The sequence below is a fragment of the Trachypithecus francoisi genome, unplaced genomic scaffold, assembly GCF_009764315.1.
Source record: "Trachypithecus francoisi isolate TF-2019V2 unplaced genomic scaffold, Tfra_2.0 Lachesis_group4, whole genome shotgun sequence".
Lineage (NCBI taxonomy): Eukaryota > Metazoa > Chordata > Mammalia > Primates > Cercopithecidae > Trachypithecus > Trachypithecus francoisi.
The window spans coordinates 133,204,951-133,229,668 of NW_022681469.1; the positions used below are offsets into that span (position 1 = coordinate 133,204,951).

A 24,718-nucleotide genomic window follows, 5' to 3' on the forward strand; every position below is an offset into this window, starting at 1 on the left:
ATCCTTTTATTCCAAAAACAACTACTGATTATCTACTATAAATGTATACTTTAAAAAGTTCACCTCTATTTATATATATAAGTAATGCTGCTTTCTAAGCAAAAGGTATTTATAGTAGCTAAAAATTAGTCATACCAATACTGCTATCTTAATAATATGAAACAATAACATGTCTACTATTTGAGATGATGAGTGTTATACTCCTAATACAAGAGTGCACAAATGTTTCCCAAATATCACAGTCGATTGAACTGCAGACGATTCCTTCCCAGTGATTTCACAGTAGCTGCAGTGCTTCAAGTGGCTTTATGGTTCATCAGAGCTGTGCCCTGATGCTACAAAATGAAAGTGAATAATATAAAATGATTACTTTAAGATATACCACTGCACCATTTATATGTATCTCCGTATAGCCCTAATATTCTCTAACTTCTAACATAGACTGAAAAAAGTAAATTTGTTAGGAAACTTGTTAGGGAACTTGAGCCACTTAAACTCCCATTCTAATGATCTAAAATCAAATTACTCTACTAGAATATAAACATCCTTGATTAAACTCTAACATCTTGGAAATAATCTTAAAAAAAATAAAAATCATCTGAGAATGTGAAGAACGGAAAGAAATTCTGAGGAAGAGTCATCTTGTTTGGAAAGAAAATAATTTTGCCCATCCACATCATCCCTGTTTAATAATGGAGCTTAAATTTTCTCTATTTATGAGAATACTTATAAATCAGTCTCTGCTTATTCATTAAAATATCCCTGCTCTTTTCCTTAACTTTTCCTCTAATCAAGAGTTTTTAACCACCTCCCCCACAAGAGCATTTATATGCTGTAAACTTATGAGACCATAGGCAATGACCATTTGCAACTTCATTTGACCCCGAAAGCCCTAGGCTGCTGTCCCTACTCTGTGCCTGAGACCAACGGCCCTGTGTGCATGGCTGACAGGTAAAAGGCTCAGATATTCACCCTGCTGTTGCACCCACCAGGATGGTAGAACCTCAACAGAGGCAGGGGCACAGAACGGCCTTTCCGCCTACAGAAGATTTATTAGATAGACGTTGGCTAAATCCTAACAACCTTTAAAAGCACAGGGAGGATTTGAAGGGTTTGCCTCCTAAAAGGCTGGCATACTGCTGATTCCTTGAGCTGTTTTATTCTTGTTAAACTTCATCTTCTGCCCGTGCCTGCCACATGCCCATGGACAATGGCAGAAACCTGGCTTGCACATGGCACCAGACACTGACTATGTACTCAAGATAGTTATTCACAATCTGGGAAATATTCAAAACATTACTTCAATAAAAAGAAAAAAAGAGGCTTTTGGTACAAATTATCTCTTTTATTCTCATGCCAGGGACTGTGCTGGATACCAAATACACAGTGGTACGCAAAACAAATGTGATCCTTGCCCTTATTAAGCTTACAAATCACTGAAATACGTTCAGGTTGAAGAGAGTCACCTTCTGGGATTCTACAAATCCTAAAGTTGTCCTGTACAGTGAGGTGGATGAACAGTAAATCTAGAGTTGGAGCTCATTTTTCCCAGAGTGTGCAATGGCCACATCCTACCGCTACTAAGAGAAAGTTAAATTTCCCTAACAGTTCAGATCAACACCTTGGACAAGTTGCACTGTGGTCTCCCGATGATGTCTTGAATGGTTGTTTACAATACTAAATTTGGCAGGGGAGAGAGAAAACTAATAGGACCTTTTATGTAAATCAAAACCAGTCTGAGCAATGACATAAGGAGCCAACAAAGTTTCTCTTTCTAGTACTCACACTGTCAACGAAGAATTGCCAAGCACCTGCCATAAACCAAACCCTACACTTGGTTCTGATACCACTGTGAAACAATCCACTTTACTGGAATATCATTGTTAAAAAGAATATCAAACTTTTTTTTCCATCTATAAGTAACCTCAAATGAAAGCCAACTAAGTTTTCAAAATGGTGACATACAATGTGAAATATGATTTAAAAAATTATTTGTTCTTAAACCAAGTAAATATTTTCCTTGCTTGTACATATATCCAACAAAGATACAAAAGAAAGAGTGATAGAGAAACACAGAATGACCAAGTCACCAGATTACTGCAAGGGAATAATGCAGAAGAATTCATTAATAACCGCATTTAACAAAACAACAACTAATAGTACCAAACACCCAACATGATATAAAGAGAATTTAAAAAAAAAAAAAAATGGCCCGAATACAAGATGTGTACAGAGTCTGTGACCCCAGTACTTTGAACACAACTCTATTTTATACTTTAACACATTACATTACAAACCATTGTTTGTTCCACAAGTGACTTGAGAACAGGGTCTGTGTTTTATTTATCTAATATCCCTAGCACATCCTTGGAGACTGTTTGCTGAAGGAGTAAGTAGCAATTACTAAATGAATACCAAACACATATTCTTCTGCATGGAGTCATCAAGGACCGTGTAACAGAGAAGATGACACCAATAATTTGCGTAAACAAAGACAAGAAAGTGCATTCCAACGAGAGCCAAAGGACGAAGTCTGGATACAGTGTAGGTGCAATGCAGGGGACCACTGTTATGACAGAAAGCAGAAGTCCTGAGTGCCGCCCAGAAGAGCTGTTTTATTCCACAGGCATCAAGGAGTCAGTCGAGTGTTTTCAGGGAGGGGAATAACAAAATCCCAGTACTACTTTAGAAGATTACTTGGGCAGCTGCGTGAAAGAGAGATTGGGGAGACACAAGGCAGGGAGATCAGTTGGGTTTTACTGCAATAACCCAGGTGAGATTCAATAAAGACGTGAACAAGGATGATGATGGCAATATAAAGAACCAGCAAAGGAAAGAACAAGTTAAAAGAAGCATCAGGAGGATATATGGGGAATAATGAAGGCAGATGATAGAGGATAAAACGTCACAGAGACGGAAGAAAACACTGAGGGTAGAAGAGAACAGGCCTTCTAAAGAGATAATATTCATCAGGAGTCTGGAAACACAGTCGTTGCAACTAGGCAAAGAGTGGCTTTTTCTTGGGCCCGGTATTTAGATTAAAAAACAGTAGGAGACTTCGCCTTGTCTGGCCCAGTAGACCACACAGAAAAAGAAACAAGGACTTAAAAAAGATAAGTTGTCTAATAATGAAAAGGGCCGTCCCACTGGCAGGACCTTGCTGGGAATAGTTTAGTGTTGTCTGTGGAGCCAGAACTCAGTGGAGAAGAGACAATCCCTTCCATTCCAACTGTGATTCACAAAATAGACATTTTCATACATCACACAACCCAATTGATCTGAACTATTTTAAATGATAATTTAGCCTAGAAATAAACACTGATGTTTTAGTATCCAAATGGGTTTGGTAAAAAAAAAAAAAAAAAAAAAAAATACAGCATCCTCCAGTAGTTGGCCATATCCTTAAGATTCCTAGTCCACAGGGCATCTAACACTACAGTTCCAGAAAACAAAATTTTTCCTTTTTTCCCAGAGAACATTTCCTAGGAGTGTAATAAATTTTTTTCTCTAAGAGTAAGGCAACAGAAACGGAGTTGTCATCCCTGAGACCATATAACTAAAAAGGAAATTATAAGTATGTTAATATTCTGTAAAATTAAGTCTCAGATCCTTAGACTCAGATCCTTAGGCTATCCTAATCCTAAGGATCTGCTATGCCACGCCTTTGAGGACAAACTCCACTAATAAAAGCAGCTAAAGAAAGCCAAATATATAGCAGATCCATGAAGGCTGCAGAGCTTTACGAACATCTCAGCAGGGCCCATTAATATCCCTGTTTAAGTTCTCAATATACACGTAAATGATACCATCAACGATGAAGGGAAAATCTGTTAGGAGTAAAGGTGTGTTCTTATTTTTCTCACTTTTATTTTTGATTTAATAATGGCTGCAGCAATGCTAATGCATTCTATTTACCTAAAATTTAAACGTTTGAGAGAGTAAAGCCCTTGTTTTCCACGTCAGTAAAAGTCACTTATCTAAAAAGGGTGGGGAGTACAAATAATTTAAATAATTGAGACCAAGTTATTAATCAAAGAGAAAACGCCTAATTTATTTTTCCAACATATGATGAAGAAAGACCACTTAACACTTCACAAATTCGGCTCTACTTCCACCACAGAAATTATTGTTATAATTCCCTCCAGTGTGAAAACATTGCTTTATCAATCTCCATTAAATCATTTTCCAAGTAGTCTCTCAAAACTTTTCAAAAGAAGCATCTTACAAGCCATGTTGCAATGTTGCTATGTCGAACAGACATTTCTGAAGTCAACTCACTAGACCTGCACTGGGATCGACTTCACACACCTAATTACTCAAGCTTAATAATGTTCTTAAAATACTACTTGTGTCATGCGATAAAAGATACCTACTCCTCCCAAATAAACACAGGAGCGGAGGGATGGGGAGGCAGTAAAATGGGTGTAAGAACGGGTGTGTCGCAGAAGCTTCTCTTTTTTTCCGTTCGTTTTTCTTTCTTTCTTCCCTACCTCCCTTTCGGTTTCCCTACCCTATATACAACTGAACATTATTAAAGCCAACCATATGAATAAATTCAAAAATAACAGTTCTTCAGGAAGTGTAGTAAACATGTTCAATTGGACTCTTAGCTTGATCTACCTTCTGATAATGACTAACGTTTACTAAGCCTTGTGTTACATATTTTACATGTATTCATTCATATAATTCTCAAAGCCATCATCTAAATGAGAGGTATGACTATGATCCACACTTTACAGATGAAGAAAGTGTGGTAACACATCAAGCTAATGAACGTCGGGCAGGGACGGCTGGCTGGCGTCTGACCCCAAGCCTGGCCTGCATGCAGTGCTGCCACCTCAGAACCCGCCAACCATCCTTCTGCTGGACATTACCGCCCCGCCAGAGTTTCTTCTCTAATCATTCCAACAACACTGCTCTTTCTCTTTCTTTTTTTTTTTTTTTTGAGACGGAGTCTTGCTCTGTCGCCCAGGCTGCTCTTTCTATATCCAATCTGGGAGAGTAGATTCCACTAATGCAACAGGGTCAAGGGCTGGACAGGCGCTAAGGAAAGAAAATGGGAAATCAGTAGGTTCAGGGGACTCATTTAATTTTTTTTCTGGCAAGATAAGAACTTCAGTATGTCACAATATCAAGGAATAAATTCTTCTCACAGTCCAGGGAGAATTTTTTTCTTGAGGAAAAGTGAAGATAATGTAAAAAACAAAACTTTAAAACTTTAGAAGGACATACAGAGAATATTGAAACAAGAAAAGCTCCATTATCTCCTTCACAGGGCATGTGACGGCAATGTGGCTCACTTCTTTGGTGCCGTTACTCAAACCTCTAGGAGGAGTATGCAGACAGGCGGGCTGTGGTGCTCCTGACCCCATGGCAGCATCTAGGGGTGAATGTTTACAGCTTCTGAAGCCCCAGTGGGGGTGGGTTACAGAATGTTCTTTTAGTTTAGCCATCTGTAGGTGGCTTGTGTTAGTCAGCTCAATCAGACCCCCTGCTTTATCGCAAGGATAAAGGGCTTTCTGTATCCTAGGGTTTCTTGCCTTGGTGTACCGGAAGAATCGGATCACACCTGGGCTTGGAGAATTAGTCCAAGGTTTTATTGAGTGAAAGTAGCTCTCAGCAGATGGGGGCGCCAAAAGGGAGATGGTTTTCTCCTGAAGTCTGGCTGCTCAGCAGCCCAGGCTCTCCTCCAACCTCCCAGGCCAGGGTGCCGGTGTCTGCTGGTGCCTGTTGGCATGATCTTCAACCAATGTACTCCTCTCAGCATCCCACTTGTGTGTTCTTCTGCTGATGTGTTCCTCTGGATGTCCAGCTGCTTTTGTCTCTGCCCACTAGGGATTCAGGGTTTTTATAGGCACAGGTTGTTGGTGGGCGGTGGTGGCAGGACAGGGTGATCTCCGGAAATGCAACGTTTGGGCAGGAAAATAGGAATTCCTGTCCTCACCTAGGTCCTTAGGTATAGGCCCAGGAGTGGAGCCCTAGCCACAGACATGCTCTTCTCTTCCCAGCACTTCCTTAGCCGCCTTCCGTATCACATCTTTATAACTTTGTAGGAGCAAATACAATTTTCCCTTAGAAGACACAAAAAACACAAACTATAAATGAGAAGACTGATACATATTTACTGCATTAAAATAAAAAAATTTCTGAACCTACAACACCATAAATGGGAAACTGAAAGATAAGCCCACAGACTAGCAGACATTTGTCACTCTTCAAATAAGAAGTTGTGTCCAGACTTTCTATACCTTCCCCCCTGGAGAACAGCTCCCAATTCCCTGGCCCAGCACCAGGATCTGGTATTGATCAGACTTTTAAATGCTTTGCCAAGTTGATGGGTATAAAATGGTACCATATTGTCTTACTTCACATTTCCCTTATTATTCTGTGATTACTATAGAAATGAAGGATATTTTCACACGGCTACTGAGCATTTGGTGTTCTTCTGAGAACCGCCTGTTCATGTCATTTGCCCAATTTCATTCTGAGTTGTTTGGGTTTTCCTTATGGATCTGTAAAGAGTTCCTTATGTAAGTAACATTTTAACAAAAATATATATACTCTTAACACTTGGTACAAACACCTTCTAATTAAGCTTTTAAATAACTTAAAGATCAAAACAAGTGCACAAGCAAATGAAAAAAAGTTCAGATTTAAAATATTAATTCAGTGTGAAATTGAATGTTTTCCTAAAAGCAAATCATAGGATTTTATTTAATAATAGGAAGACTGGTAAGTGTTAAATTTGACTTGGTAGCGACTTAATTCTTCTGATTTTGAGCCAACACATGAGCCACCCCATCAATGTTATTTCTGCTTATAAACAATGAACTTTTTAATTACAAATCAATTTAGAACTTTACACATATACAGGCAAAGTATATAAACTAACAATTCTCAAGAGTAAACAGCCTCATTAGTAACCAGAAAAATACAAACTAAATTGATAAATTCCCATTTTCTAGAAATCCAAGTGGCAATGAATTTTCAAATAATAACAGCCAATGTTGGTGATGAGATATAATGATAAACAGGCTGCTGGTGGGAACATATTTCGGTGTAACCTAACTGCAGGGAAATGTAGCAATCTGCAAAAGAACCCTAAAAATGTTTACAGCATCTGTGCAGGTGATTTCTATAGAATTTATTCGAAGGAAAGAGTCAGTAACAATATCCCAACCCCACCCAAAGATTTCACATCACTCACTATGTGTACGGGACACTGAAAAATTGGTTCCTGGGCAGCTTAAAGCAGTAACAAACCTGCTTTTTTCTGTAAGAAACTCCTTCTATATGATTAGGGTAGGACTCACACACATGTCTGCCACTGAGCAACGAAGAGAGCCCTGAGTAATATATTAATCTTTTTTCCACATCAGTAAAATGAAATCAGATTTTTAGACTACTCCATGGGGCATTTAGTTCTTTTCCTCTGAGATGAAACTCCAGACAACCACTGATCTGCTTCCTGTGACTACAGATTTGTTTGCATTTTCTAGAATGTTATCTAAATGCAAATATTATAATATGTAGCCTTTTGAATCTGCCTTCTTTTACTTAACACTATAGAGCTGAGATTCATCCATACTTAGCACGTATCAATAGTTCATTCCTTTTTATTGTGAGTTGAATGGCCATTGTTTGGATATACCACATTTTGTCTACCCATTCATCTGCAAATGGACATATACACTGTTTCCACTTTGAGATTATTACAAATAAAACTGATATGAATATTCATATAGAAATCTTTGTAGGTGTATATTTGTTCATTTCCTAAGTTTGAAAGGCTGGACTGTATGATAGGTGTATGTTTCGTGTTTCAAAATTTTGCCAAACCGTTTTCCAAAGTTGTTATACTATCGTACATCCACTAGCAGTGTATGAGAATTCTAGTTCCTCCACATGCTCACCAATACTTGGTATGATTCGTCTTTGTAATTTTAGCCATTCTAAAGGTATATTTTGTGGTATGAATTATTCCATTTTAATTAGTTTTAATATGATTTTTTCCTTACTATAAATTAAACTTAAAAAAAAGTCAAAGTGTTAAGATTTAATAGCTGCCCACAGAAATAATGAAATTCATCCTAATAGAAATATAAAATAAAGATTGGGCAACCAAATGACAAGAAGGTTGTGGAAGTATAGTCCCACCAGAACAATATGATTCAACTTGTGGGTAACAAAGTCGTGCATTTTCATCTGCCATGGACCCTTAGCTCATGTAACCTGAGCGTGCCCAGATGAACCAAGCATGCAACCACAGGGGGAATCTAAGAGCAGGATGAATTAAGAAGTGAACACCACACAACAGGATCCAGGATCCAATCAGATGGAGCTCTAGCATTACCCCAAGGCAGAATCCTGTCAGATCAGGCCTCCCAGCATCACCTCATTGCAAGATCCAATCAGATCACACCTCATTACCCTATGCTTATAAAACCTGACCCAGTCCCCAGCTTTGGGAGACACTGCTTTGAGAACTATCCCTGGTGTTCTCCACCAGGGATAGTTTTATTGTTACAAGCAATAAAATCCCTTTATTAAATACTAAATCTTACTAAATCTCCTTGGTTGTGGTCATTGATACCTAGCCCAGCAATCAAACCAACCTGTTGTGTGGGTAACAAGAACTTCATGTCTTGAGTGGATAGATGAAAAATATCCATTAAGTATTCATCTATCCTAATATATCATAATCCTATTAAATGAAAAACATTAGGAATTATAGCCAAATAAATAAGTTCTAGAGAAGGTAACTCAAACAAAGCTACTCAAACAGAAAAACAGAGCTTGTTTAAGAAAGAAGTATACACTATCATTTTGAAATATACCCTGTCATGGTTCCCAGAAACTAAGAAGTCTATTATTAACAAAACAAACTCAAGGTATAAATTATTTGTTGTTAAACCATATGCACAGACACTCAAACCTTATCCACATACAAAGCCCCTGCCTTCTAGTCCATGACATCTGATTTACCATCATCCTTCTGGTTCATTTAGTTCCCTAAATACTCTGAACTCCAAAGTCAGTCACCACAAAGACACTCCCCTAAAATCACTCCATTCTTTTTCCTTTGGTCCTTTGGCGAAACCTGCCAAATAATTTGCTCCTATTGCATCTCACCATCCATTCTTTCCTCTCCACTCCCTTATTCTCAAGATACTACTAGATAATTAACACAATATATATGAAGATAAAAAGTCCATGGTAAATGTTCCTCACCCTTTGGTGATTCCCTGTTTCATAAGAAGAATGTTACCACTGTCTTAACTCCACTATAACAACCTGGAAAATGTGCATGCATCTTTCCAGATTCACCTCAAATTTTACTTTGTACAGGTTCGCCATCTCCCACTTGCAAAGGTGGAGATTCCTCCCCTAGGTCTACATCTTATTTATAATCCTTTTAAAGCTCTTACTTTGCAACGATGGCCTTGAACCCCAAAGAAAGAAGCACCAGAACTGAGAGTACCCTGTACTAAAGAATGAAATCCAAAGGCTTCAGACAACTAAGCCCCAGTCTACTACCTAATTCAGAGTCATGTTCCACAAAGTTAAAATTACTTCAACCCTGACTTTGAAATATGTGAAATACCACGATAATTTCATTCAGTGAAGGAGCATTTTCAATTTTAGCTATTTAAGGGATATTCGCCTAAATGAAGTTACCACTAAAGGGTCAGACATTAAAACATTCTGTAAGTATGACACTTTACTCTAAAAGAGAGAAACATCCTTAATTCTGACCATGTTTTCTTAGCCACTTTGGTGCATAGAAGCCATCAAAATTATTGAGCTATCTATAAATACTTAACCCACAAACTTGAGATTATTTTTTAATGCATCAAAATTATCGAGCTATCTATAAATACTTAACCCACAAACTTGAGATTATTTTTTAATGCAGACAAATGGAAATATGACTTGCCTTGGCATCATTTATCAGAAGTTAGAATGATTTCCACTTAAGTAATTCTCAAATCCTTTGACACATCTCTTATCACTCAAAATATGGAGTTCAAATATAGAAAACAAGTTCTTTAAACACACAAGAATCTGAGACCTGTCAATCAGTCTTAAACAAGTATTACAGGCACTGGCACATTTGAGCCAACAATGAACCACTTTGATCATATCAAAAAGATACATGCCCTGCTTGTCAATTAACGATGTCACATCTAGAACAGCATACTACAGATGGTATTTGCTTCAGGTCGATAAGTGAGTACCATTAGACCAAGAGTAGAGCACTGTTCTTTGTTCAAGGATACGTAGCTTAAGTTTATAGATCTGCTCCAAAGATTCTTTCAATGAATAGTCACCCAACATCACACTGGCCACATTATGAATAAGCCCAAAACAGTTAGGCTGTTTAGGGGAATAATGAATGTAGGGCATCTGTATTAACTGTCAAAGAGATGGTCATGCCCAAACAGTTTCCTATAATGTACACACAATAATCCTGATTATGGGAGAGGAAGGTATTAAAAAACCTTGATTATCTGGAAAATAGTCTAAATATGTGAAACTTTGCAAATTTGGAACTATGGATTAGTTCAGCCAACTTCCATCAATTTCTTATTTCTATCAGTTCACTAGCTTTTATGCTGAGCACTGATGATGCAGAGATAAATTACACAAACCGCCCTCAGGAAATTAGCATTCTATGGGGAAAATGACATTGAGGCAAAAAATTGTGACAAAAGTACTGTATGTTCAAGAAGTGGAGGGAAAAAAAAGGAAAGTGGAGGTAACACAAAGAAGGAGATGGTTAAGCCATGTAAAGGATAAAAAAAAAAAAGTGGGCTGGGCGTGATGGCTCACACCTGTAATCCCAGCACTTTGGGAGGCTGAGGCGGGTAGATCATGAGGTCAAGAGATCGAGACCATCCTAGCCAACATGGTGAAACCCTGTCTCTACTAAAAATATGAAAATTAGCTGGGCATGGTGGCACACACCTGTAGTCCTAGCTACTCAGGGAGGCTAAGGCAGGAGAATTGCCTGAACCTGGGAGGCAGAGGTTGCAGTGAGCCGAGATCACGCCACTGCACTCCAGCCTGGTGACAGACTGAAACTCTGTCTCAAAAAAAAAAGGTGTTTGTGTTGTGAATATTAAAAATGCAATTTAAGCAGCTTAAAGGAACACTGAATCTTCAGGATTATACTGTCAGAGAGAGGAGAGAAAGAAGATGATCATTTCTTTTGCTGAAACATGAAAAGAGAGATGGGTGATCCTCCAAACACTCATATATTAATCCAGAGGAAAGAGAAAAGAGGAGCTGATTTATATTAGAAATAAATTCTTCTAAGTCAAAGAAAGCAACAAAAGGTCAGGAGCACAGTCCAAAAGATGGTTGAGTCCCAAAGTCCAGGGAGAAAAATGAAACCATCATCACTCATAGATGAGGAACCAGTCACAAAAACATGTTTTGAAACTTAGGTTAGGGAAGTGCCCTAATAAGACCGTCTCACTACATAAGGGAGGTCTTGAATGTACAAGGAGATAAGGGTGGAAGAGTAGTGGGCATGGAATACATAACCAGAACAACTCAAGCCTAATTTACATCACACTTCTTTCCCTGGTACATTTTACACCTGGAATGATCTTTTAAAGTCTCTTTAGCTTCTACACTTTGATGACTTTACACATTATCCATAGCAACTAGACAAGGTGTAAGTATATATTAAAAACTTAAATACTGCTAAATATAAGGGTTACTTTCCAAAAGTAAGATTTAAGACTCTGATCTTATATTAGTCAGCTTGAACTGCCATAACAAAATATCATACAGTGGCTTAAACAACAGAAATTCTCTTAGTTTTGGAGCCTGGAGGTCCTCAATCTGCCAGTATGGTCACATTCTGGTGAGAGTTCTCTTCCTGGCTTGCAGAGAGCCTTCTCGATGTGTCCTTACAAGGCCAGCAGGAAGGGGGACGAAGGGAAGGTCTCTCCTGTCTCTTCTTATATGGTCACTAATCTCATCTTGAGGACTCTACCCTCATGACTTCATCTAAATTGTTTTCAACTAGTTTTTGTTTTTAAGAGATAGAGTCTTGCTCTGTCACCCAGGCTAGAGAGTGCAGTGGTGCAATCATAACTCACTGCAGCCTGGAACTCCTGGGCTCAAGTGATCCTCCTGCCTTAGCCTCCCAAGTTTACACCATGCCTGGCCCTCATCTAAAGTTAATTACCCCCCAAGTCTCCAATTCTAAATACCATCACACTGGGGATTAGGACTTCAACACATGAATTAGGAGGTGGGGAACAATTCAGTCTGCAGTAGCTCTCAGTATGAAATTTCTAATTATACATCCAATGGGCAAGTGAAGGTGGAATAATACAGAGGAGAACAGAGAACTGGCTCCCAGAGGCCCTCCTGAAAGGTAGTAACAGAAAATCACCAGTTCCATGGCTTTGTTTCACAACAATATTACCAGCCAATATATACTGACTGGATACCAAATAGCACCAGAGAAAAGAGAAAGGTGAGGAAGAGGAGAGGGTTATACCAGAAGACATGACAACTATCCTCCAAGACTTCAAATATGAATGTGAGGCTGGTACTGACACTATGAGGGGCCACACTACAAGTGAAATAGTAATAATATAGGAGTTTAGAGGAAGAAAACACCTCAGGGCTACAATCCAGGGGAGGTACTTTGCAGAAAGAATGGAGATTCACAGAAGTGCATTCTAGAGAGAAAAGAAGTGATCCAAAGCTTAGAAACAAGCATGCCCACGGCAATATTTAGAAGGTGGTGAACAGATAAAAATTACTAGAGGGGAAGAAATTAAAACTAAGATTAGAAAGGTAGGTTTCACCAAATGACCAGGGTCTGGAATGCTTAGCTAGATAGTTAGGACTTGATGTGGGAAGTAATAAAGAACTCTGAAATGTTCTCAGAGACACAACTGTTACATGGACAGAGGTCTGTGTTTTTACTAGCACATGAACATGAAAGGTGTGAGCAACTAAGGAATACAGTCTGTTAGTTTAATCTCAAATCAAAAACAGGAATAGAAATACTAATAGATTCTGCTAGCTGACAAGGTGAATCATCATCCCACCTCTGCCTCAAGAGATTAATTTCAAAAATGTGATATTTATCTTAACACAAAATGCCCACTAAGCTCCTGTTTTGTTTTAATCCCCTTTTTTCATAATCATCCATTATATAAATATTTATATAATGTCTCTTACCATAGTGCCTTACAGCAAAACCTCATCATTTTCTATTTCTAGCAAAGAAAGAAAAACATATAAAGGTAAACAGTAGAAATTTATGTTTGATCAGCAAGTTTTTTGCTCTCTCACTAGCACACTTAAAGGAATAAATATTTAAAACACATGGCATAATGCTCCTAAATATTTAACAGAGACATGGCATAATAATTTGATCATTGCTTCAAATTAAGTACCCTTAATTAACAAGTTTTTAATTAAAATGTTTAAATAAATTGGAGGCTATTAAAGAAAAAGTAACTACAATCATGCACTTCATAACAATATTTTGGTCAACAAGAGACCACATACATCCACTGTTGACTAAAAAGTCAAATTGTAAAATACTCTAAGAGATTTATTCTGAGCCAAATGTAAGGACCATGACCCATAACAAAGCTCAAGGGATCCTCAGAACATGTGCCCAAGGTGGCTGGGTTACAGCTTGATTTTACATGTTTGAGGGAGACCTAAGACATCAATCAATACATGTGAGGTACCCATTGGTTTGGTCCAGAAAAACCAATGGTTTGGGACAACTCAAAGAAGAGATGAGAGGAAAGAGGGATGTTTACAAGTCATAGATAGATTCAAAGATGTTCTGATTGGCAACTGCTTGAAAGAGTTATCAACAGAAAGAATCAGCAGAAAGGCATATCTGAGTTAAGATAGGGAATTGTGAAGACCAAGGTTCTTACTATGCAGAAGAAGTCTCATAGGTGGCAGCCTTAGAGGTAATACATGACAAATGTTTCCTATTCAGACCTTGAAGCTACTCTCTTCAGGATCAGAAAAAGACCCGGAAAGGGAACGGGATTCTCTATAGAATGTAAATTTTCCCCAAAAGAGACAGCTTTGCACAGCTCTGTCAATATATATCAAAGAAATATATATTAGAGTAAAATACTTGGACTTCTTTCAGGGCCTGCTTATCTGCCACGTGATGCTATATTAGAGTCAGGTTGGAATTTGGTATCTTATTTCCTTTCACACTACAAAGAGTTCTGTTTTGTCAGTCTTAAGATCTCTGTCTTAATGTTAATGCTGGGCAGTTGTGCCTGAATTCCAAAAAGAATTCCAAATATAATGAGGCATGTCTGAATCCCCGTTCCCATCGTGGCCTGAACCAGTTTTCCACGAATCCTGAGAGGAGGAGTTCATTCGGTAGACTGAGAAGCTTAGAATTTTATTTTTGGTTTACATCATAGACTACAGTGGTCCCATAAGACTGTAATGTTTTACAAGCTATCTTTACCTAAACATTTAAATAAAAAAACATTATAATGGAGCTGGAAAATTTCTATCACTCTGTGTCATTGCAGTCTAATAACACCACAGCACAACACATTACTCACGTGTCTGTGATGATGCTAGTGTAAACAAACCTTGTGAGCTGCCACTCATACAAAGTCTAGCACACACAAAGTCTAGTACAATTATGTACTACATAATACTTCATAATGACAATAAATGACTGTGTTGCTGGCTTATGTATTTACTATAGTATACTTCTTATCGGTATTTAGAATATATTCCTCCTACTTATAAAAAAAGAAGTTACCTGTTAAACAGCCTCACGCAGGTCCTTCTGGAGGTATCAGGAAGAAGGCATTGTTATCACAGGAGATGACAGCTCCATGTGCATTACTGCCCCTGAAGGCCTTCCAGCAGGACAAAATGTGGAGGTGGAAGACAGTGCTATTGATGATCCTGACCCTGGGTAGGCCTAGGCTAATGTGTGTGTTTGTATCTTCATTTTTAATAAAAAATTTTAAAAGGAAAAAAGGAAAAAAAAGACTAAATAGAAAAGAGCTTATAAAATAAATATATAAAGAATATTTTGTACAGCTGTACAATGTGCTTGCTTTAAGCTGTGCTATTATAAAGTCAGAAGTTTTAAAATTAAAAAGCTTATAAAGTAAAAAAAGTTACAGTAAGCTAAGCTTAATATATTAGTGGAGAAAGAAAATGTTTAAATGAATTGAGTTTAGCCCAAGTGTACCGGGTTAATAATGTCTACAGCAGTACTGTCCTAAGCCTTCACGTTCACTCACTACTCCTTCATTGACTCACCCAGAACAACTTCCAGTCCTATAAGTTCCATTCAAGGTAAGTCCCCTGTACAGATGTATCATTCATTTGTCATCTTTTATACCATATTTTTATGGTATCATTTCTATATTTAGGTATGTTTAAAGGCACAAATACTTGCCATTGTGTCCCAACTGCCTATGGTATTCAGGACAATACTATGCTGTACAGGTCTGTAGTCTAGGAGCAACAGGCTATACCATACAGCCTAAGTGTATAGTAGGCTGTACCATCTAGATCTGTGTAAGTAGAGGCTATGATGTCCACACCATAACAAAATTGCCTAATGCCACATTTCTCAGAATGCATCACACTGTTAAGCGACACATGATTATACTATGATTAATGTGGTTATATGGGCATAAATATTGTGGGAATTTAGAAGGAATCCAAGATTCTGTAAGAATTCTGAAGTCACGTTATTTTACTCTGTGAGTTAAGTAAAATTGCTTTAGCAATTAAGTTTTGAGTTAACATAAAGCTATATCTAGAAATAATCTCAAAAAAAATTGATGGCCAAAGTGTTTGAATTAACATATGCTGAATATTCTTTCAAATATTCTGAAATCTGAGTATTAATATGCATAATAAAGTATCACTCTAGCGGTTGTCATTCTTCATCAACAAAAGATGGCTGTATAAAACAGAATCCTGTCAACCTTCTTATGTAACTGTAGAATATACAGCCATGGGAATAACCTCAGTGTCATGATTGATGTACAAAATGATCTCTGAACAGGATATCAACCTAGGAAGTTTAGTATTATTCAGAATTAAGTAGCAGAAAGGGGTTGCTTCCACAAACAAGGATAATTTGAGCACTGCTCAAGCTCAACCAAAGACATGCACACATGTATAGGTGTTAATGCAAGTATGTGTGTGTTACTGAGGAACAATTTATATAAAGTACAAAGACCTCAAATGATAGTTTAGTGATTTTTACATATGTAGATCATGAGAAAACCACCAAGACAGTATTTTCAGCCCTCCAGAAGACTCTTCTGTGCTCCCTCCCAGGTCAAACCATTATTTGAACTCTATTGCTATAATTTAGTTTTGCTTTTTCTTGACCACCATATAAAAGCTATCATACCACACGAACACATTTGGGTCTGGCTTCTTTGGCTGAACATTAAGTCTATGAAATTAATCTATCAATAGTTTGTTCTTTTTAATTTGCTAAGAACGCACCACAATTATCCATTCTACTATTGACGGACATTTGAGTTGTTTCTAGTTTGAGGCTATTATGAATTAAACTATTATTAACAAACTGTTTTTTGTGTGGACATATGCATTTAATGTATTTTTATTGAATATGTACTTAGGAGTGCAAAATGCCAGGTCGTTAGGCAGACATACGCTTGGCTGCAGTAGATTCTGCCAATGATCATGAAGAAGCCATGGCCTAAGGAGAACTTTCAAAAACAGACTATCAACTTCTTCAGTAAGGTAAACAAACACGCAAATATAGCACCGAACTCTCTTCCTCCCTTGCCAAATAAAAGGTGCAAAGCTATGGAGAGCTTAATTTTCAAAGATGTCATATAATCAGGACTGAAAAAAGAACTGAAGAAAGATTTGGACAAATTTATGGATTATACCATAAATTACCTGAAAGAGGATGGATGTAGGATATACTCGACATGAAACAGACATGAGAGAAGACATAACTGAAGGCTTATATGGAACAGATGCAAGGACTGACTTTTGGCAATGGAACCAATGGTATATGCCCATGAGCCTTAGCAAGCAAACACTGCAATTTCTATTCAATATGAAAAAGACAGAAGCAGAGTGTCAGGGACTCATTTAATGGGAGCAGGAAATTTAAGAAACTATACAGCCAATCTTTTTTTTTTTTTTTGAGGCGGAGTCTCGCTCTGTCGCCCGGACTGGAGTGCAGTGGCCGGATCTCAGCTCACTGCAAGCTCCGCCTCCCGGGTTTACGCCATTCTCCTGCCTCAGCCTCCCGAGTAGCTGGGACTACAGGCGCCCGCCGCCTCGCCCGGCTAGTTTTTGTATTTTTAGTAGAGACGGGGTTTCACCGTGTTCGCCAGGATGGTCTCGATCTCCTGACCTCGTGATCCGCCCGTCTCAGCCTCCCAAAGTGCTGGGATTACAGGCTTGAGCCACCGCGCCCGGCCACAGCCAATCTTTTTAAAGGTGAGGGGGCATGCACAACGCCACAAAAACGAGCCCTGGCCCAGTACCAGGTACACATTTTAATGGATGGCAACTGAAAGACCAAGTGCTTTGGTCATCAAGATGCATGTCCAGTGTCCAGGGGGAAGATGAGGGAGAGTCAAAAGTATATTCCTCTTGCCTCAAAGAGATTTGCCTGATGCATCAGTATGATTCGAGCACATAATTCCCTGTCTGTGTTGCTCCAAAGATTGTCCTCATTCCAGGGTTCCATTTCTTTTCAGCAAAACAAGGCATCCCTTTTCCTTTCCCACACAACATGTCAGCCTTAGAAACTGTAATCTCCTTTCTAAACTACATCAATAGATGGATCTTTTGACAAGTGCTGATGCTTTCTTCAAAAAAGTAGTAATTGTCCCCCAAAATGAGCACCTTTTTCATACCAAACGGTTGTGTCATATTTACACAACCATGGAAGTTCTTGACACCTTTAAGGTACACCTTACACACCAAAATCAAGCTTCAAATTCAATAGTATCTTCATCCTCAATGATTCCAAATCACAATTAAAAAAGAAAGCCTGGTTCTCTGCTTTCAATCAATATAATCCCCTAAGAGTCCAAGCATCAAAAGAGTCACATAAAATATTTTCTTTGTATATTTAGAAGAGATAAACTGATCCAGCAAGGTGATCAATCAACTTTGAATTACATTTGACATCTCAATAAGAAGACAGGGCATGTACTTACAACTGACATTAGTCACTAAATGAGGGGGTTCATACTTTAAGGATTCCACAAACTTCCAGAGTACGTAAATTTGCACTATCATTCACTAACAACGCAGCAATTTTTCTTTTAACAACAATTCATCTAGACATTCTACATTGTCACAATTTTAAAAGAACACAGAAGTATTCTAAATGCCCAAAATTAAAGCCAAATAGATGACTATAATTAAGAATTTGCAATTAAATAGACGTATAGATTTTTACATGGAGTTTGCATATAAAAGATACCCGGTCAAAATACATAATGCATGCATCTAGACCCCTTTCTTTATAAGTTCACCTTTAAGTTTTTAGAATATATTATAAAGTTCAAATTTATACTCTTAGCACTCTGACTGAATTAATAAAGATCCTCTTTATGCTATTAAAACAAACTGGTAAACCAATAGTCTAAAACACAAATACTTAACATGAAGTTTAGCTCATACATTATTTTATACAGAATACTTACTACATCAAACTTCTGAGTGATGTTCCCCTGGACATCAAGTAAATAAACTTTGCCATAATGTGTGCCCAATGCCAAAAACTGTAAGAAGAACAAAGGGGCCAGTTAATTAATTAATAATACTATTAATACACAAGTAGTAATAAAACCATTTTTAAAGACAAGATGCTTAATGCATAAATGATCTGCAGTGTCTCAGAAGATATGCATTCCTTGGAGAAGGCTTGTTTCCAGCTTCAGGGAAATAACAGAACAGGGCCTATTTTATTGTGATAGTGCAAGCCAGCTGTCAGAATGACTCATGAGGACCCTCATCTACTGACAACTAATGGTGTGTATGCAGTCTATACACAATGCCTGATGGACTGAGGCAGTAAATTAAAAATGCAATGGTGAAAACATGACCAACCTACAGTTGAACTCAAAGTGAGAAGAGAATGATTCAGAAACTCCCCCTAATTTATGGCAAATGTGTAAATCAGTGCTATTGCTTAAGCTGCACACATACACAAACAACAAATTATTTTTTCAAATGGAAAATCCATGCCATATGGAGAAACCGAAAATCTCAGGTGTACTCATGCCATCAGTTAGCTTTAGGATGCTTCTATAAAAGTTAATGTATAATGTTGAGTGTTAGTGTTTATATTATCATGTAAAATAAAAACCCCTTTTGTCATAAAATAACTGTTGAGCTACATATTCATTTTATGTTGTAACTCCTACTGTTTCTTTAATTATCTGAACTAACCTTAAATAAACCAGAAGAAACTTTAGGACTACCTATAATATGACATGAGTTTTCTCCCTTTTTATTTATTTCAGCATTACTCAAATAGTTCAAAATTCTCTGTATTTCATTGCATGTGAGCATGCTTCCTTGCAACCCATAATGAAATGCTCAAATTTACAGGCACTACTAAGTGTTTCAGTCAAGCGGCACAATGTTTAAAAAATAACCTTACAGAAAGTCAAGATTTAAAAGGATTTATCAAAATGGAATTTCTTAAAACGAAATTTCAGTTCAGGCACTTAAAATATGAAGCTACATTAAAGACGAGTCACAAAAAGGGAAAGAAGGAGTTCATTAGAAATTCATCCCCTGCAATGCCTTTCACTCCTGCAAGGTTGCCTTTTTTCAGGAAGAAAAAAGTCCCCAGGGTAGAAAAATCAATACTGGTTAATAAAACATCAGGTGTGCAGACATAACTAGGTATGACGATTCCGCTGCACAGGCCTGCCTGAATGCACCAGGTGCCATGACGATTAGTCATCCAGGGCAGACAGCAAGCCTGGTGAAAAGAGAATGCTTGGGCGCTGGAAGGGAAAGGGGAATAGGTAATTCTGGGGGGAAATTAGTCTGAATAGTTAAAACAAACAGGAATGCTTCCTCCAAAGCAAAAGAATGTTCTAACCAGAAATAGAGGACTCGAATGATTGTAATTTTACCGCTCAGTGACACTGACGATATTTAAATAGAAAAACACCACATATGATAAGAACTGAAAACAAACAATACTCCATTCTGAGGCTATCTGTGGTAAAAGAATGGGTCTTAAAAGCTCACTGCCCCCCAAGTATTTCACGATATTGATTCTCCTCATAAATACTATATTTAGTTTGTTAGGAAACTAAGGGAGAAGGGAGCTTGGATCTTTAAAACGCTTTAATGCTGTCCTTCTCTGACACCGCTATAAAGGCCACTTTTGAACTTCTAATTACATTTTATTTTATGGAAGTTAGAAGCTTTACGTAATTTACCCAAGTATTAATTCCTTCCCTTCTTTTTTCTAAATTACTAATTTCATTCATTTAATCTTTAAAATAGAAAGAAAACATAAAATAATTATTATGACTTTACAGTCTCATCCCAAAACTAAAATTATGTTAGAACATTTTGAAAAAAAAAGATTCAGTGATTCTTATGACAAGCTATCTTGGGTTGAGGAAAACATTTCATTATTAGATTAGATAAATCAGTGCTATCCACTTTTAGAAATATACACTCTTCAAAAAAAGTTTAACAAGCCAATTATAGTTATTTAACTACCAATATTATGGATGAGTCATATTTTCATCATTTACTAATACTTTCCACTACTTAAAATAAAACAAAAAATGCAAAATGGCCACAAATGTGACAACATAAATACAAATTCTCCAATTTTACCCACATTCCAGCCACTAAAAGCCTTGAACTTTTGCAACCACTGAGTTTTGTTTCTTTTTTTTTTTTTAACCTGAATGTACTTAAAATTCAGGATGGGCAAAGAATAAATATAATTTCACTAGACCCTCTCATGTTTAATTACAGAAACTTGACTCATTTTCTATATTACCAGATTGGGCATCATTCACTAAGCACAACTGTTTTTACCTTAAACTTCATGTAAGTAACTTAAGTAACTGATATATGTACATCCATAAAGATTGGACTTTATGTAAGGGAACAAGTAGAAAAGGTGATAAGCAGTCCTTTGGACGTTGCAAAGGAAACGATAAGTAGACCATTTGAAATCTGGTCAACTGTCTAATATCATCTATCTTCACATAGTGTTTTATAGTATTCAAAGAATTACAGCAGGGAGTGCCTTCAATTACACATGAGGAAATAAGTTCAAAAAGTTAATGAGACTTCCCGGGAAACAGTCGATAAGTAGCAGAATTAGGGCCAGAATTAAAAACTAAAACACTCAACTGGATCAGAATCCTCTTTTTTTTTTTTTTTTTGAGACGGAGTCTTGCTCTGTCGCCCAGGCTGGAGTGCAGTGGCCGGATCTCAGCTCCGCCTCCCGGGATCACGCCATTCTCCTGCCTCAGCCTCCCGAGTAGCTGGGACTACAGGCGCCCGCCACCTCGCCCGGCTAGTTTTTTGTATTTTTTAGTAGAGACGGGGTTTCACCATGTTAGCCAGGATGGTCTCGATCTCCTGACCTTGTGATCCACCCGCCTCAGCCTCCCAAAGTGCTGGGATTACAGGCTTGAGCCACCGCGCCCGGCCCAGAATCCTCTTAAATAGAAACATGGACTTCAGATAAAGAGTGCATGCTCTAAAAGTTAGCATTGATTACAGTTCCCAACCATCAGGCTCTTTGGCAAAGTTGGTTGGTTTAAGTACAATGTTAATAAAGTTTGACCTCTAAGCAGGCAAACTTTGTTCTCCATTTCATTCATTCACTGGATCATTCAACAAATACACAAAAAACACTATAATATGCTTAGATAATAACCAAGGTGACTTAAAAGGATTATGGTATAATGAGGGAAACAGACATAAAAATTGATTAATTACAATTAGATTTAAAGAGAATGCTTAAAATGGAAGTATCTCTAAGATCCTATGGAACATAGTATATGACAGCTGTGCTTAACTTTAAAAAAAAATTAGAAAATAGACACTAAGGCAGACAGTGTAGGCTTGTGGTAAAAACAATTTTAGGCAGAGTGGATACAACTTGCTCAAAGGCACGGAGACACGTAAAATGCAGGACAAAGTCAAGAAATTATGGATGACACATCTAATTCATGCCCGGGGAAGAGACAGGTGATAAGGTTGGAAAGGTCAGCTAATAAGAGGCATTCAAATATTTATGGAGAGATGAAAGGGAGGAAAGTAGAGGAAATCAGGGTGGGAAGGCCCAAATAATGAAGTCATCAGGAAGCCAATAAAGAATTCTAAGAAGGAGGATTACATGATCAGGTTGAAGTTTCTAGAAGATTACTTTAGTAAAATGTTATGAACAGACTAGGGTGAAAGCAAATCTGAAGTAAAATAGGCAAGTTGGCAGTATGTGCATTAGTTCCCAGGAAAAAATAAAGAATACCTGAACAGAAGAGAAGGGCTCCGGATGTGTGTGGATCAAGCAGAATGGGGTGTGAGTAGAAACAGCCAAATGTTGCAGCCAGAGCACCACATTTATGGCAGAAAGTGGTAAGACACAAGCCAGTAACAGGGAGCAAGATCTTAGAGAGCGTTAGATACAACATTAATGAGCTCAGGTCTTATTTCGTAGTTGATGCAAAATCATACAAGAGTTTTAAAATCTGTATTTTCAGCAGATCATTCTGGCAACCAGGTGACAGATGAGTTTAAAGTAGAAAAATTAGAGGCACAAGAGATTCTTTTATTTACTATGTAGAAGCAGGAGAAGATAAGAGCCTAAGCCAGAGCAAGAGTAGTAAGAAAATCACCAGGACTTAGGAAACAGCTGAGTGAAAGGGGAGAAGGATTCATCTGTGGCTTAGGTGACAAAGGAGGTGGTGATGCCACCAAATGGGATAAAGAATAAAGATAGACGCAAGTTTAGAGGGAAATGAAAATGAATTCATTATGGACATGCTGAGAGGTTCAGGTAAAAAGACAACAGCAGATAAAGATGTTTAAGAGGTCCATAAGTAAATATGCATGCTATTCCAGTGAAGCTCAGTGTGCAGGTGGTCACAGAAATCCTGAGATTTAAAACCAAGATAAAGTACAAATTAAGAAGAAATGTGGATAATGGACCAAATCCTAGGAAAGCCAACATGTGAAGGAAAAGTGGAGGCAAAGAAAGGAAAGTGAAAGAAACAGAAAGGAATGTCACAACAATCAAGAAAATAGGAAAAGAATGGTGTCACAATAAAGAAGTTTTGAGAAGAAAGGTGAGAGCCAGAATTCAGAATCAGCAAAATGCCCATCAGCTGGTGAATGGATAGACAAAACATAGCATATCCATACAATAGAATATTATTCAGCAATAAAAAGGAATGAAGTACTGATACCTGCTACATCACGAATGAACCTCAAAATCATTACATTAAGTGAAAGAAACCAGACACAAGAGATCAAATAATGTTGACTGCACTTACATGAAATACACAAAAATAGGCAAATCTATATAGACACAAGGTAGATTCCTGGTTACCTGGAGGTAGAATTAGGTATGCTCCATGACATAGTATGTATTGCTGGGAAACAAGGGAGGAAATGTGATGAAGTGAAGAACAAAAGTGGACAAAAAGATTTACGAATAGGAGAAAGAAAATCTCCTGTAGGTGGCCGGGTGTGGTGGCTCACGCCTATAATCCCAGCACCTTGGGAGGCTGAGGTGGGTGGAACATTTGAGGTCAGGAGTTCAAGACCAGCCTGACCAATATGGTGAAACCCTGTCTCTACTAAAGCTATAAAAATTTGCCAGGTATAGTGGCGGGTGCCTGTAATCCCAGCTACTTAGGAAGCTGAGGCAGGAGAATTGCTTGAACCTGGGACACGGAGGTTGTAGTGAGCCGAGATTGCGCCACTGTACTCCAGCCTGGGCAATAACAGTGAAACTCCATCTCAAAAAAAAAAAAAGAAAGAAAGAAAATCTCCATGGGTAAGAATGGGTGTGAAAAAGAGGTCAGGAATTGAGGCTGTTCACACCGGACAATTTCAATCTTCTTACATAGAAATGACATCATCCTCTAAGAAAGAAGGGACAGTGGTTCAGAAGAGGGACTGAGGACTAAAGAAACTGACGAAGGACAAATAATTCTGAATAATTTTTAGTGACAAATTTACCTAGGTGTGTGAGTCTGTACCAGCACATGGCTCTCCTTGTCACAAAAGCACTAATTCAGGGTTGAGAGTATGGCTGAGGTGCACAATGGGAAGACAGGGATGTAAGAGAATTGAAGATGCTGGTAAGATAGAGTTAGGATAATCAATCATTTCACAGGCACAGAAAAGTAAAAGAAAAAGAATGAATGGATTAGAGATCAGGACTCCATAAAGTCATACAGCTTGTGGGAAAATGAGCACAAAAGGTTGAAGAATAACAGGGGTCAACAAAGAGTATCACAGAGGCTAAGACCCTCAAGTTCCAGTGCTGACACCATCCAAAGTGTGGCCTTATCAGTGGGGAGATGAAACAGGGAAGAGGTAAGGGTCACTGGAATGAAATTTGCTTGAAGAACTGCAAAGGCAGTCTTCAATGAGTGAAGAAAAGGGACCACAAGTTGGACAATGGCAGCAATGAAAAGGGGTCGATTGC

General features: G+C 37.9%; 1 protein-coding gene across 3 annotated transcripts in view; it reads right to left on the reverse strand.

Moving 5' to 3' along the window:
- Window positions 1-24,718, reverse strand: part of VPS41 (VPS41 subunit of HOPS complex) — a 189,459-nt gene that overhangs the window by 119,361 nt on the left and 45,380 nt on the right. For all 3 annotated transcript variants that reach the window (XM_033193706.1, XM_033193707.1, XM_033193708.1), the window contains one exon: window positions 18,711-18,788. In XM_033193706.1, the coding sequence (XP_033049597.1) occupies window positions 18,711-18,788 (78 nt within the window). The remainder of the gene's footprint in view (window positions 1-18,710; window positions 18,789-24,718) is intronic.